The sequence below is a fragment of the Trichechus manatus genome, unplaced genomic scaffold (genome assembly GCF_000243295.1).
Source record: "Trichechus manatus latirostris isolate Lorelei unplaced genomic scaffold, TriManLat1.0 scaffold00052, whole genome shotgun sequence".
In the NCBI taxonomy this organism is placed as follows: domain Eukaryota; kingdom Metazoa; phylum Chordata; class Mammalia; order Sirenia; family Trichechidae; genus Trichechus; species Trichechus manatus.
Window position 1 is genome coordinate 4,922,445 of NW_004443988.1, and position 15,754 is coordinate 4,938,198.

At 50.2% G+C, this 15,754-nt stretch overlaps 1 protein-coding gene across 1 annotated transcript in view; it reads right to left on the minus strand.

The window, feature by feature from the left end:
• The window catches only part of DNMT3A (DNA methyltransferase 3 alpha), a 93,514-nt gene that overhangs the window by 37,722 nt on the left and 40,038 nt on the right, over nucleotides 1–15,754 (minus strand). Inside the window, exons 3-5 of the mRNA XM_004377572.3 lie at nucleotides 13,595–13,865; nucleotides 6,620–6,663; nucleotides 6,034–6,180 (exon numbers count right to left, since the gene is read on the minus strand). Coding sequence (XP_004377629.1) covers nucleotides 6,034–6,180; nucleotides 6,620–6,663; nucleotides 13,595–13,865 — 462 coding nt within the window. The remainder of the gene's footprint in view (nucleotides 1–6,033; nucleotides 6,181–6,619; nucleotides 6,664–13,594; nucleotides 13,866–15,754) is intronic.

The following is a 15,754-nucleotide window of genomic DNA, read 5'->3' on the forward strand; positions in this document are numbered from 1 at the left end:
CCTCAAGCACAGGAGCAGCCCAGTGGGGACGACAGGAGCACAGGGTGTCCTGGCCCACTGGCCCCATGCTCTTCTCCAGGTACACCTGTCAGTACCTCTGAAAAAAACCACTTGGGCCCAGTCATAATGGAAACCCAAAGACCCAAACTCCCTGAGAGGAATCTCACATCCACCAACCTCCCAACCACTTAGCCAACCAACAGGTATTCACTGAGCCTGCTCTCCCTGTTCAGCACCAGGCTGGGCACGATGGGGGAGATAGAATTAACATGTAAGAAATACTTAGTGAAAAATACCACATGAAATAGAATTAAGCACTAAATCCAACAGTATTAACAGTAAGGGCTACAGGAGTTAGAGAAGGGAAGAGGTCAGTGTGGACTAGAGAAATCCTAGAGTGCTTCCTGGAGAGGGTGGCAGCTCTTGGGCTCAGCCCTGAAGAATCGATAGGGGAAAGCACAGCATGAACAATGGCAGGGAGGCAGGCAGGAAGGAGCATGACAAGTATAAAAGGAGACTGGTCCCTCATAGAGGACCTTCCTATTAGAGAAGGGTGGTGAAGTGGGGTGGGCTGATAGTGAAAGTCATAGTGAGGGCTGAAGTCTTGAGAAACAACCAGAAGAATTCTGATATGATAGGGGAGACAATGGGGAGCCATTGTAGGTTCTAGAGCAGGGCCTGGTCATGATTAAAGCAGAATTTAGTAATCCTTACAAGGATTAGTAAACTGGCGGAGGGAATAGGAGATGGGATAGACCTAAGATGGGAAAGACCTTCCCAGCGCCAGCAGGGATTCCCACTTCAGCTTCAGGGAAAGAGTAGATGCCCCATTTTCCTTATCCACTTATTTTAAATTTCATTTCATTTTGTGGTATTCTAAGTCTCCCTAATTTTTTCTGGGTTGGGGGAACAAGCCTGGGGAGGTAGGCAATCATGAATAGACAGAGAAGAGTAGACCTCACTCAATCACCATGGACTGACTGACAAGGGTGGTCACTAGAAGAGGAAATTAGGCTGGGGGAAGTACATTTTGAGGGAAGAAGAGCCTGGCTTTGGTCACAGGTGGGGGCATGTGGACAAGGGGAGAGGGTCTCCGCTCCAGGAGCTGGTCTCTGCTCCCCAGCAGAACCACCAGTCCTCAGCCCTACCTTCCCAACCACACTTCCCACTGCTGTGTGCTCCACCACAACAAACTTCCACTCCTGAAAAGGCCACGCTCTCTGGTGCCTCGGAACCTGTGCACATGCTCCAACCTTTTCCAGAATGCTCTTCCTCCCCCTTCCCTAAATTCTAGTCCATCCTTTAAAAGCTGAAAGCCACTTCCTGTTGTAGCATGGCTGAGCCCTGGTAAAATTTGTCCAAGCTCCTGCTCAGGGTGATGCTCTTCCTGCAGGTGCCACAGACCCGCCTCCTGTCTTAGGATAATGAGGATTCCTTTAGGTTTCCTGAAGCCCTGGGATCTTACACGGTGCTAGGATATGAAGGGTTTGGGAAATCAGCTGAAGAATGGTACCCTGAAATAACTTTTAAAGTTTTGGGGGGAAATAATGGAAAAGCTGGGAGGCAGAGCTCATGGTGAGGGCCTGAGGGGCTGCAGAGCTGGGGACCAGGTGAGAGAAGGAGAACAGGGATCTTATTCTGAGGTTAGGACATGCTGGCTGGGCCTCGAGGACACTGCCTGGGAAACAGCTGAGCTGAGCACTGAAGCTTGGGTGATTCCTCTGGAGGGGAGGGACATTGTGTGGGAGGAGGTGTAGTTGAATTTGAGAGCAGATGAGTGAACCAAGACTGGCAGAGGGTCGAGGGCAGGATCTGGGGATGGCACAGTTAACGGACAGGAGGCCTAAGGGTTAGTTTTAGAAGAAAGGGTCAAATGCCATAGAACTAAGATGGAACTGAGAAAGGCAGATGGATTTCTTTACGCTCTAAGTCATTTAAAAAACAGGCCAGCTTACTGGTCTGAAAGAGGATGGAGGAACCCCCAAGACTATGGCCCTAAGACACACTTCTGACCTGGAACTGCAGTCATTCCCAGAGACCACCTTCCAGCCAGACAATAGACAGGCCCATAAAATAAACAATAACATCCGAAAGAAACGTGTTCCTCAGAACAATCAATTATACGAGATCAAAAGGACAACATTTGCCCAAAAGCAAAGATGAGAAGGCAGGAAGGGGTAGAAAATCAGGATGAAAGGAAATAGGGAACCCAGGGTGGAAATGAGGAGAATGCTGACACATTGTGGGGAATGCAGTTAACGTCATGGAACACTTTATGTACAAACTATCCAATGAGAAACTCATTTGCTCTGTAAACTTTCACCTAAAGCACAATAACTTTTTTTTTTTAAAAAAAGAAAATATATAAAAACCAAAAAGAAAACAAGTCAATAGGGATGTTATTACTCTTTAGTCTAAGGGAGACTTGGGAATCTTGAAAGCTACTTGTGTTTTCCCAACATTTTTATTACTGCAGCTACATGGCGCAATGGTTAAGCACTTGGCTACTGACCAAAAGGTTGGTGGTTCTAACTCACCCAGCAGTTCTTCTAGTGAAAGACCTGGCAACCTGCTGCTGTACAGGTTGTTGTTGTTGTTAATTGCCATCAAGAGGGTCTGACTCATAGCGACTCCACGTACAATAGAACGAAACACTGCCCAATCTTGTGCCATTCTCACAATTGTTGCTACGTTTGAGCCCATTGTTGCAGCCACTGCGTCAATCCCGCTCATTGAGGGTCTTCCTCTTTTTCGCTGACCCTCTACTTTACCAAGCATGATGTCCTTCTCCAGGGACTGGTCCCTTGTGATAATATGTCCAAAGTATGTGAGAGAAAGTCTCGCCATCCTTATTTCTAATGAGCATTCTAGCTGTACTTCTTCCAAGACAGATGTATTTGTTCTTCTGGCAGTCCATGGTACATTCAGCATTCTTCACCAAAACCATAATTCAAAAGCATCAATTCTTCAGTCTTCCTTTATTCACTGTCCAGCTTTTGCATGCATATGAGGCTAGGAAACCCTATGCAGCAGTTCTACTCTGTCACATGGAGTTGCTATGAGTCAAAAATTTACTTGACAGCACCTAAGAAGAAGAACAACGACAACCCCACCCTAGCAGTCCCTGGATGGTGCAAACGGTTAACAGGTTAGGCTGCTGGTTGGAGGTTTGAATCCACCAAGAAGTACCTTGAAAAAAAGGCCTTGTGATCAACTTCCAACAAATCAGCCATGGAAAACTCTATGGAGCAGAGTTCTACTCTGATACACATGAGGTCGCCATGAGTCGGAATCGACTCACAGCAACTGGTTTGGTTTTTTTGTTTGTCTGTTTTACCTCTCCCTAGCCCCCTGACAGACCAGGAGGAGAGAGTGTGGTATGGATGGCGTGGCTCAACGTGGGAGTGCCAAAAAAATAAGCAAACCTGTTGCCGTTGAGTCAATTCCGACTCACAGGGACCCTAAAGGACAGAGCAGCTGGTGGATTCAAACTGCTGGTCTTTTGGTTAGCAGCCATAGCTTTTAACCACTGCACCACCAGCACTCCAACATGAGAGTATGAAGTCTAAATTCTAAGTCTAGTCCAATCCCTTTTTCCATTTGCTCTGTGAGTTTATGGCCAGTCACATAACTCTCCATTGTACCAGTCCCCTGGCCTGACAATGAGATCGGTAGTTCTTTATGGACATATTTAATTATATTATATGAATAAGGAACATAAGGAACAACTGCACTAACAGAAAATGTATTTTGTTTCCAGGCCTTCACATCTCAAGTCACACATACTGAAAATATTTTAAATTAACTTTTTAGTTTTTTGTTAATACTCATTGGGTGCTTTGATTGGTTAGGGGTAGGGGAACAGGTGTCTTAGGTTTAAGATTTACTAGAGAAGCTTGTGTGATTGTCGACTGGTACATGGGGGTTCATTTGACTAGTCTCTCTGCTTCGGCATATGTTAGAAAATGTCATAATAAAAATCTTTAGGTTTTAGTAGAAAACGCAAAGTTGAGAAATGGTATCAATTATCTTACATTTTTCTCGTGAATTGAGAAAAGACCCCTTTTTTTGGTAACTAAGGGTAGGCCTCAATACCGCTTCTGCAAGGGAGTGTGGCTTGAGAAGCGTGGAATTTCTAAAAGCTCTTCCAGGCCTAAAAGTCCTTACATCTAAGCTTCCGACCCCAAGGCTAAGAGAGAGCAGGAGTGGAGCATGTGTAACAAGTGGTTAAAAAGCAAAGCCCTTACCATCCCAGTTCTAGGGGGCCGAGGGGTGGAGCAACTAAACTGAGGGAGAGAATGGTCCCAGTTCCTGGATCCTGAAGGAACTGGAAACAATCAAGTAGCCAAATCCACACCTTGTTTTTCACTTTCTCTAGAGCAAGCTCCCACACAACATAAAACAGGGTAACACCTTCCTTTATAGGCCTGGGGTAAATAAGTGGTGCTGGGAAATGCCCCACGTGGTGGCAATTAATAGCAGTTCCCTTCCCCTTCCCCATTCTGGTAGGTCAACGCCCCCTAGTCTTTGTACCCTTCTCTTTGTACCCCTACTGATCAAATTTTCAAAAGAGCAAGAGAATAGCTCAACAAATAACGTTTGCTGGGTTGATATCACTTGTTGGTCTTTCAACCTCCACTTCCTCACTTCCCTTTGCTACTCCATCCGCAGGCTGGCTCACTCCACCCCATGGCCCCCACAGGAAGCTTCTCCTAGTAAACTCACCAGCAATGGACATGGCTCATGAATGCTGCTTTCCACAGGGCTGGGGCAGCCACTCTGTCCAGAAAACACTCTCCTTCCTGACACCCTTCTTCATAGTCTAACTCCCAGGTCCCGTCTCACGCTTGCCTTCTTAGTCCCAGTGGCCTGCAACGCCCCCTCTACCTGGCCTCTACACAGGGAGTTTCTGTGGACTCAATCTTGGGACTTTGTCCCTTCTCTCTCTCTCTCCTAGGTGAGCTCATGGGTTTCCATGGATTTACATGCCAGGGTTCTGCTCAGGACACCCACGTTTTTATCTGCAGTCGGACTCCTCCGAACCCGGACTGACATCCAACTGCAACTTGGCACCTCCACTTGGAGGCTCCACAGGCACTGCTGCATGTCACACTGAACCCTTGATCCCCATCCTTCCCAAGCCTGTTCAAGTCAATGGCACAACACTCCACCCAGATGTTCCGGCCAGATCTCTGGGAGTCTTGAGTCCTTCCTTTCTCCTACCCTCCCAAATCCCTCCCAGGCCTTAGCAAGCCCTAGGATTCTGTCTCCAAATTACATCTGAATCTGTCCTCTTCTCTCTGTCTCAACTGATGCCACCTTAATTCATATCAAGTCATTTCCATATCAACACAGAAAATCAACTCATTCCCATATCAAAATGCACAGAAACCTTCTATGGCTTCCCAGTATACTCAGAATTGACCACCTTTTGACCAGGATCTGCAAGACCCTGTGTGATCTGCCCCCTGCTTACCTCTCCTGCTTCGTCTGGCCCCACTCTCTCCTTTGCTCATTTCACACGTTCCCCTGCATACTGGTCTTTCAGTTTGTCAGACATGTCAGGGCCTTGCTTGTGCTATCTCCTCTCCCTGGAGTGAGCTTCCCCACCCCACGCCTCACATAGCCAGCTCTTCTGTTCCTTTAGATCTCAACTTAAATGACACCTCCTCCAAGAAGCCTCTCCTGACAAGCTGTCCTCTGTTATTCTCCATTTCAGCCCTTGTTTACTTCTGTTTACTTGTTTTCTGTGTGTCTCCTCCACTACAATGTCAGCTCCAGAAGGGCAGGTACCATATATGCCCCGAGCCTAGAACAGTGCCTGGTACACAGTAAGTGCTCACTAACCATTTGTTGAACGAACCAGTCACTGTCTAGGGATCAAACTGTTCCCTGTAAGTCTGAAGGGTTAACCTGAAGAGGAAACTGAGGCTCAGCCAGAGCTAGACAACAGCTCTAGAGGGTGGCTGAAGCTAACTTCTGGTTTTCCAGTTCCGCAAGACGGGCTGGGGCCCAGGCCAGAAGGCACCTCACCTCCCTTTTCCAGCGTGCCAGCCACTCGTCCCGTTTGCGCTTGCTGATGTAGTAAGGGTCCCCCGCCTGGAAGGTGAGCCGCGGCATGGGCCGCTGGCGGAGGCTGGACTCCCAGCCCAAGCCACCCCGCAGCCGGCCCCGGGAGCCCTAGGACAGAGAGATGACAGAGATAGGTGTTAAGATGGGCACTGACAACTCCACTGTCGGGTTTGTTCCTCCTGGAGGGGAAACTGAGGAGGCACTCACCTCGAACAGAATGCAGGAACTCTGACTCCTGGCCAGAGATGTCAACCCTGCAAGTGCTGGGCAAGCCCCTGTCTGGGCTAGAGAAGTGAGGGGTGTGTGGGGGCGGGGGTATCTGGATGTGAGGGGAGGTGCTCCTTCTCTGGAGGGGGACCAGCTGGCTGCCTTGTTTGGGGACTTCCAACCTCCACACCCACTTCCTCTCCTTCTCATAGAGGGATGTGTAAAGAGCGGGCAGGGAGGGCCCACCCTCAGGCTCCCCCTCACACACTCGCCACAGAGTGGTGGGTTTCTTCTAGAATCAAGATCCACAGAGCCCCTGGGGGTTGAGGAAAACACTTGCCTCCATTTTCATGGATTCGATGTTGGTCTCCTTCTGTTCTTTGCCTGTGGAGAGGGAAGAACAAAGGGACTGTCGGCAGTTACAGGAGTGGCTCTGAGGCCCCACCCTGTGCCGGGGGTCCCTGCCCTAAGGGGCAGGGGTCCTCCAACCGTTTGGTTGTTCATGTATCAAACATGACGGCCCACCACGTGCCAGGCACTGTGCTGGCCCTGAAGACTCAGAGCAAGGCCCAGAGCAGAGCAAGAACTGGGGCAGGGTTTGAGGCCCGAGTATGAAGGAACAGCAGCAAAGTCAGGGCTGTGGTTTCCGGCACACTGACTGTGTCTCAGGTACGCAGAAGGGGACTAAAAATAACCCCATTCTGCTGCTCCTGGTCAACCAGACTCCTTCCCAGTGGAGGGAGCAGGAAGGTGGAGGGGGGGCAGGAAGGGCTGGACTTGAGAAGCTAGACTGTGTGGCCTTCCCCGGCTCTGGAAGGGAGTGTTTGCTTCTGTGCGTTGCAAAGAGCCCCCAGGCATAAGGCTGTGTGTTGGGAGGTGGTGGGGCACTGGCTGACCGAAGCAAGCCTGTGGTGAAATAACTTCGTCTCTGTGAGACTCAGTTTCCTCCTCTGGAAAATAAAGCTATTGGGGATGCTTTCGAAAGGCCCCTGCAGTTCTAAATATTATGGTTCTAATAATGTCCATCTCCCTGCTCCCATTCCCCACCCCATTCTCCCATCTCTGAGTTCAGCCTTTAATCTAGAAGGTTTGAGTTTGGATTCTAACTGTCTCAATCTGACCTCTGTAGTGTCTCCTACTGTTTCCTCACTGAAATTATAAGGTACTATGAACACGAAGTACCTAGCGCAGCACTTGGCATATAATAGATGCTCAATACAAGTTGTTTTTGTTCGTTCCCCTTACCTAGGGGAAGCATAGCATTTCCCTGCTCCTCTTCCCCTACTTCTCTGCCACCCTTCAACTGGGCCTGAATTCACTTACTGGAAGCCAAGTCTCACTTGGGGGCAGAAGTCCCAGCAGTGCAGTCCTTAGGAGGATCCTGTCCTCTCCAGGCTTCAAGCAAGCACAAAGCCCAGCTCCTCCAGAGTATCTCCGCGTTCCTAACCTGGTCCTCACCTCTCAGATTTGCTTCCCAGGCCAAGTCTGCAGTTCTGCCCACTGCTGGCTGTGGGGCTCAGTGAATTCTACCTTCCCTAGCTTCCTGCCTGAGGTTGCGGGGAGTGAGCCCTGACTCCACCTGGGCCCCTGGACTCCTTTCTCTGAAGCCAAGAGAGTTCTTGAGCTTGAGCCCAAAACAGGAAGGTCACTCAGACAGGCACATGGTAGCCTGGGGAGTGGGAAGTGGGGGAAAGGGGGGCATAAAGAGCCAAAAACAGAAAAAACAGCCCCTACTTCATCTCATGGCTCCAAAGCGGAAACCAGACACAACATTTAAGGCCTGTGAATCCTCAGCCACCTGAGACGGTGTTTCCCTCCCTCTCACCAAGGCCTGAGGTGCTCTGCGTCCGTAGGCCCAGGAAAGCATCCTGTCCTCAGTGGCCCCTGTTCTGGGTTACAGCGACCCCTGCCAACCCAGTCCCAGTCAGGCCCCGGAGCACTGCGGGTGGGGAGGAAGGGCCCTGGACACTGGCTCGACCCACCTGTGGATGTGCGGACATGGCACCACATACCTCAGGTATAGTACGCAGAGTGATGACAAGCTGGCTGTTGAGGTAGGTGCGTGGGAGGAAGTGAGTGCGTCTGTCATGGGTACGTGTGTGGGTGAGAGCACGTGGGTGAGAGTGTGTATTTGCTAATGCTTTGTACATGACGGGCCTTTTAAGGTATGTCTCACCCCTAATTTCTCCATTTCTACCTCAGTCCTTCCTTTAGGTCCTCTCTCTCTCACCACAGCCAGTGCCCCAACTTCTTCTGGGGCCTCAGCATGGGCCCCCTAGACCCGGGTTTCCCCTCCCAGCCGGCTCGGGGCTTCCCTCCACTCAGGGCAGGGACTCCTCTCCTCCTCTCAGACCTCGACCTTCTGCGTGTGAGGCTTTGGGCTGCCAGAAGGGGGCTCCTGCCCGCCCTCCGGCAGGGCCGCAGCACGGTGGGCCAGCAGGGCAGTCTGAGCGGGAGCCCCCCAACCCTGATCGGAGGCTTGGAGAACAGCTGTGTCACACGCGGCTGGAAACGGGGATCCCCCTGGCGGATCTAGACCCTCTCCCCCAGCCTCCTTTAGACTTCTAACGTTTCCTTCCTGAGACCCTCCTTAGCATTTGATTATGCTTATGATGGGGGGAGGGGAATAATTTACTCATGAAATAAATTCAGGGCTGCAAGGAATTGTTGTACTTGTTCATCCCCGAATTTTGCTGATGAAGAAACCGACGCCCAGGGAGTCGAGTGACTTACTGCCAGAACCAAGATGTGATTTCAGGGCTCCTGACTTGCAAGCCAGCTCTCTTTAATGTTCCTCCCTCCCTCACCCCCTAGCCCCTACACTCCCTCAAACACAATTGCTTTTCCTTATGCAGTTTCTAACTCGCTTCTTTCTGGAATTTTCTCCCTGACTCTGCACATGCCTACCTGAGTGAACACACACACACACACACACACACACACACATACACACTCACTTTCCAGCCTGGCCAGGCAAAACAAGCTCGGCTGCCTCTGAATGCGGCACTTGTCATGAGTCAAGGAGGGTCAGCTGCCCTCTCAACACTCCCTCTAAAGTGCATCTGCTCCTGGCCCGGACCCAGGGTCACAGGCAGGGCCAGGTGGCTATGTGCCTTTCAGGGCGGCCTGGCAGGCATGGACATGACCCTAGGGCATCTCAGGTCCTGGCAGCAGGTGAGGCCAGTGTACTGCTAACATTTACCTGTGTACACTCAGTTGGAGACCACCCCAAGTTCTCTTTAAAATAAGCCCAAATCTCCATGACAGGGCTGAGGCCAGCCAACACTGGGCCCACGCTTGGTCTGGGCAGAGGGGAGCTTATGTTGGCCCTAATCTGGGCCTTTACGAGTTGTAGAATTTTGGGTACATGACTTAACTTTCCTGAACCCTCACTGTCCCCATCTGAAAAATGGGGACAATAAGAGTCTTCCTCATAGGATCCTGAGGATGAAAGAAGAGAATACATATAGAGCAGGGCTCCCCAAACTTTAAAATGCAAACAAATCACATGGATCTCTTTAAAATGCAGATTTTGATTCACAGGTTTGGGATGGGGCCTGGGATTCCACAGCTCTAACAAGTTGCCAGGTGAAGCAGATGCTAATTCATCCACAGACGACACTTTGAGTAGCGAGGATGTAAACACTCAACACAGAATCAACACTCAGTAAATAAAAGCCACATTGACATTGTTACTATTATCACGACTATAGCATTAATGCTCAGAGCACAAGAGCAGACCCAAGGCGCTGCTCAGACGCGGGCCGGAAGCTGGCTCTTGTCCTTATATCTCATCAACTCCCCTGTTCCTGGTTCTTTCTTCTAGCTGTATGATAGGGTCTGAGGGCCCTACATGCACACAGGAGGGTACCCAGGCACAAGCACACTGCCTTAAAGCCCTCCGGTATTTCCTGCATAGGAACTAATGAAAGGCATCCAGGAGAGACCACTGGGGCCCCTTGAAAAGAGACCTGGAGTGAGGGAAAGTAAGACCACGGCCAAGTCACTTCCTTCCTGGGGCCTTAGTCTCCTTCCTCATCTTAAGGCACCAGCTGAGCATGCATTCGATGTCAGCAGACTGCAGTAACAGTGGCCGAGCCTCCATACCACAGATTAAGCCACTGCCTGCTGTACCCTGGCAGAGCCTCCAGGAGGCTGCTGCTTGCACCTCTTGGTGACATCTCACCCATCTCAGCATCCAGCAATTCACAGTGGCCTTCAGGGATCCCACCAGATCTGATACCTGCCAGCATCTCAACTTCCTGAATAGCTGGGCCACACAGGAGTGCTCCAAGGACAAAGTTTGGAGATCAAGGAAACTTTGAGCATTTCTGCCCACCATGCTCAGCACTAAGATTCTGAGGAAGGTCCACCCAATGTGTGAAAGTTCCAAACCCAGGAGTCATCCTTGACACCATCTTCCCCTTACTCCTCGTGTCCTGCATTTGTCCACGCCTCTCCATCTCTACTGCCACCTTGCTCATCAGAGCATCCCTCCTCTCCCTGACTCCTATAGCAGCCTCCTCACCAGTCAGCCTGCTTCCCAGCTCCTCCATTGCATTCCATGATCCAGACGGCAAAGTGATCTTTTCAAAACACAAAGCTGATCACATCACCCCTGAGAACACAGCCTTGAAGGCCCTCATGGTCTGGCCCTGTCTCCTCTCCATTTTGTCTCACACCTGCTCCCCTTGTTCTCTCCACTCCAGCCACAGAGGCTTCCATCGGCTCCCGGGGGATGCCCTTCCCTCCCCTCTGGGAGCCTTCACACCTTCTCTCCTACCACCCTACCTGATGAGCTCCAGCTCATCCTTCAGCTCAGGTATCACATCCCAGGCTTAACCAGCCTCCTTTGTGAGAGTTCCTCAGAGACCCCTGCTAGTTCCCCTTATAGCACTTATCTCTGTGCACAGTCACATCCGTAAGTGGGATTTCTGATTAACACCCATCTTTCCAGAAGACTGTGAGGTCCTTGAGGGCAAGAACCAGGTTTTTGTTCATTATGGCTTCCCCACTGCCTGGCACAGATCCTGGCATGCCCTAAATGGTGTTTAAAAAATATCTGTTAACTGAAAGAGTTCCTGGGAAGAACTAGAAACGGAGACAGGGAAATCCAAAACCAAACTCAACCCCTCAAGGCTTAAGAACAGCCTTACAGATAAGGCTCCATCCCCCAAGGCAGGAAAGACTGCCTGGAGGCCCGGGCAGCAGCTTGGCACCAGTTATGGTGGGATTCCAGGAACCTGGAAATCAACTGAGACCTGCCCCATGGAGAGCACCACAGTTGGGAAGGGCTGGCCAGTGGATAGGCCTTCCTCTTGCAGATCTAGGATGGTGTCTTCTCCCTTTCTCCCCCATTTCACTTCACTCAGGTGCCCTTCCACCACTCCCACAAAGTGTCAAAGGACACATCCAAGGAGGCGCTAAGGTGAGACAAGGAGGCCTGTAGCGTTTAAGAACCTGCCCTGGTCCTGAGCCCCATTCCAGAACAGCAGAGGATAGTGGAAAGGTTACCCAATCTGACGCCAGAGACTAAGACAAGAATCCTGGATCTGCCACTTACAAGCTGGGGGTTGCTGGGAAGCCTTGAGCAGGTCACTTAATCTCCTTAAGTCTCAATTTTTTCACTCAAATGGGGATAATAATATCTCTTGAATATGATTGTTTGGAGGAGTAAATAAAACAACGGATGCAAAGCAGGGCTTTGAACTGGTTCAAACTGATTCAGTCATGGCCAACGAAGCGAAATTGGAACAGACCTGAATTTTTAAAACTTGGGTGAAGTGGAACGATAAGCAGAACAGGAAAAATTATGAATTGAAGCCCTGGAATGGAAGACTCGGAAGAGGTGTGGTGAGCCCTTTCAGGAGCTTGATGTGGGAGACTGGATTATAGTCAGGACTGGGAAGAGCAAAGCACATTTAAAACAGTGTGGTCAGATGCCATCTTTGAGCCGGGCACTGCTGTTTTTGACTCTGCCAGTCAAGAAATTTGGTTGTTATGCAACGTGCACGCTAACCTTGTTTTCTAAGAGGGAGATTAAGTTTCTTTGACTTGCAATTTTTCCCGTTCTGCTTATTGTTCCACTTCACCCACGTTTTGAAAATCCGGGTCCATTCGGGTTCCACTTCGTCAGCCATGACTGAACCAGGCAGAACCAGTTTGAAGCCCTGATGCAAAGTGCCTCAGAAAGTGCTTTGTACATAGTGGAAGCATCATAAATATTTGTTGAATAATAAACGAATGAAAGATATTATTTTCATAGTTTGGAAATCTTTGCTGGAATGCTCTCTATCCTGCATGAGTATTAGATTTGGATCCACGCAATATAACTTCCGCCAATTAATCAATTTACTCATTCTATCATACACGCTTGGAAGGAAGACTTTTTGAAATTAAAATGCACATATGCAAAACAACCTGGCAGGGCCCTGGGAGGATCAAATGTGATAATGTATGAGAAAGCGCTGGGTAAACTGTGAAGCCCTATACAAATGCTAGTTGTCCTCATTACTAACATGTTTACAGCTTGGTTGGCCCTGAAATAGCTGGCTTAACCTGAAAAAGAAAAGTGGGACATTTGCCAGGTCTCCTGGCTGGGCCATAAAGTCCCCAGATGAAGAAGCCAGGACTGGACAGTGCACAGACAACCTCCACCCCCATCCCACTCCTTGCTCGATCTCCAACACTCCAAATCAAGGGCTTCTTCACTGCACTCCTCTCCCCAGACTACGTTGTCACAACCCAATTTCCGTCAAGTGAACCAAACTATGGCAGGTTCAGGACATCTGCACTGGGGAAGGCTGATGGCTTTTAGTGCCCACAAGGGCATCTGCTGCCCTTGAGCACCCAGGCCAGGGGCTACAAACACAATGATCTCAAAAGCTGCAGGTCATGTGAAACAAAGCAGGCAGGTGGAAGCTGAGGCAAACCCAGGCGCATACCCAGCCTAAGGGAGGATGGCCATCACCCCAATCCAGCAACCGTTGGCGTTATGCAAGCCCACCGTTGCCAGATCTGGCTTTGTTTTTTTCATAAGAAGCCCAAACTCCAGATTTTTATGCAAAATTTCTTGATTTTTAAATGCTGGCAACTAAAATTTTTGAAATGTTTAAAACACTATGTAGGCCAAATACAACATGTACGCAGGCTGCATTCAGCCAGTAGCCTCCAGGGAACAGAGCCCTGGTAAGCAGACCTTCAGCTACCACCCCCGGCCCATCCCTCCAGCTCCTCCTCTGGCCTGCTAGGCCCCAACCCTCGAGGGAATCCAGGTGAACCCAGAAAGAGGCTAGCCCTCGTGCTAAGGACTCACCCTCTTCCGCAGGGGCTCCTCGGCCATCCTTGGGGGTGCAGCAGCCATTCTCCACTGCCCGGGAGGCTTCAGGTGGGGTCTCAGCTGTACCCTCTCCCTCCGCAGGGGCCCCGCCCTTCTGCCCCCCAGCAGGGCTCCCTTCCTCTGGCTGGGGCTCACTCCGTTTCTCCAAGTCCCCATTGGGTAACAGCTCTGAGGGGCCTGAGTCCTGGGCCATGGACAGTGACTTGGAGGTTACTGCAGGGTCCTTCAGCGTGTCGCTGCTTTCCACCTGGAAAGATGAAGAAAGATAAACGAGAGGAAGATTAATTAGACCAAGTGGCCGGAGCCTCTTTTGGATCACTGACCTCTGAAGTTCTGGTGAAAGTTGTGTACCCTCTGTCCAGAGAACTGTGTCCACATAAACGATCATGCAAGCAAATACATTCATGATATGGATCTTAATTTCAAGGGGTTCATGGGCCTGATCCCTGAAGTCAAGGGGTCTATGGACTCCAGCTTAAAAAATGGGAGAAAAATCCAAGCAGGTTCAACAGCCTGATCCCACTGCCCAAGCTCCAGCCCAGCCCAGCCCAGCCCCACACACTGAGGTTAACTCCTAGCTTCCCAGCCTTCTCTGCCTCCCAGAATGCTGCCTCTATTCAAAAACAAATACTCCTCATGCTATCCACAATTCAAATTGGGCCCTGCCTCAGAAGATTCTCAAGCCACCAGGTCAATTCGGCTAACCCCGGGCTGGTCTGATTTTGGTGGTTACAGCCCTCCTGGCTTTCTTCTTGGTCTCTGTCATGGATTGAATTGTGTCCCCCAAAAAGTGTGTGTAGCAACTTGGCTAGGTCATGATTCCTAGTATTGTATGATTGTGTTATCTGATGTGATGTCCTTATGTATTATAAACTCTACCACTATGATGAGATTATAGGTGATCTCTCATGTGTTGTAAATTCTATCACTGTGATGAGGTTATACTGATGAGGTTGACAAGATCAGTGTCTTAACGCAATCTCTTCTGAGATATAAAAGAGAGAAGCGAGCAGAGACACATAGGAACCTCGTACCACCAAGAAAGCAGTGCCGGGAGCAGAGCGAGTCCTTTGGACCTGAGGTTCCTGCACAGAGAAGCTCCCAGACCAACGGAAGACTGATGACATGGACCTTCCTCCAGAGCTGATGGTGAAAGCGTTCCCCTGGAGCTGAAGTCCTGAATTTGGACTTGTAGCCTACTGGACTGTGAGAGAATAAACTTCTCTTTGCTAAATCCACCTGTGGTAGTTCTGTTAGAGCAGCACCAGATGACTGAGACAGAATTTTGTACTGGGAGTGGGGTGCTGCTCTAACAGATACCTAAAATGTGGAAACGGTTTTGAAACTGTGAATGGATAGAGGAGCAGCAGTGGCAGAGAACCAGCAACAGCAGAGAACCTGCAGCGGCAGAGAAGGGGCAGTGGCAGAAAACCAACAGCAGCAGAATGAGGAGACCAGTGCGAGATGGCACTGGAGCCAACCTACGGAGCAAGAGAGCTGAGTGCCTGTGCACCAGAGGCTTCCTGGCGGAGTGGGGTGCCTTTGGGCACTTATCAGTGGAGTTAGACTTGCTGACCCACAGAGCGAGGGAGCTGAGTGCCTGTGTGTACGAGGCTTCCTGGCAGAGTGCGGTGCCTCCAGGCATTTAATCAGTGAGCTACTGAGCTTTGGAACACTTGCCCCAGTAAGGCAGACGCGGGCATGAGGTACGAGGGCCAAGAGGCCACAGAAAGCAGAAGCTGAAGAGATGAGGAACACAAGAAGCCAACCTGTCTCAGTCTCAAAAGGTACTGCTGAGATCTCTGGGGTTTCAAAGGGTGGAGCCATGGCCCCTGGTGTTTCTAAGGGTGGAGCTGTCATTCCAATGGACTAGGAGAATGGTGCCTGAAGCCGAGGGAGCAGAGTTGCTGTCCCAGTGGGCCTGGAAGGTGGAGCTGAAGCCCAGGGCGAGGGGCCTCCACTCAGAATCCGGAGACTGTGGCCAATACCTAGAGTCTGGAGGGCAGGGCTATTGTGTAAGTTGTCTCAGAGAACAGAAGATTATTTTCAAAGCCTTGAGGGCTAATGTAATGTGTTCTCCTGACTTGCTTGGTGCCTGTTATCCCTTCTTCTCCTCCAGTTTCTCCCATTTGTAAT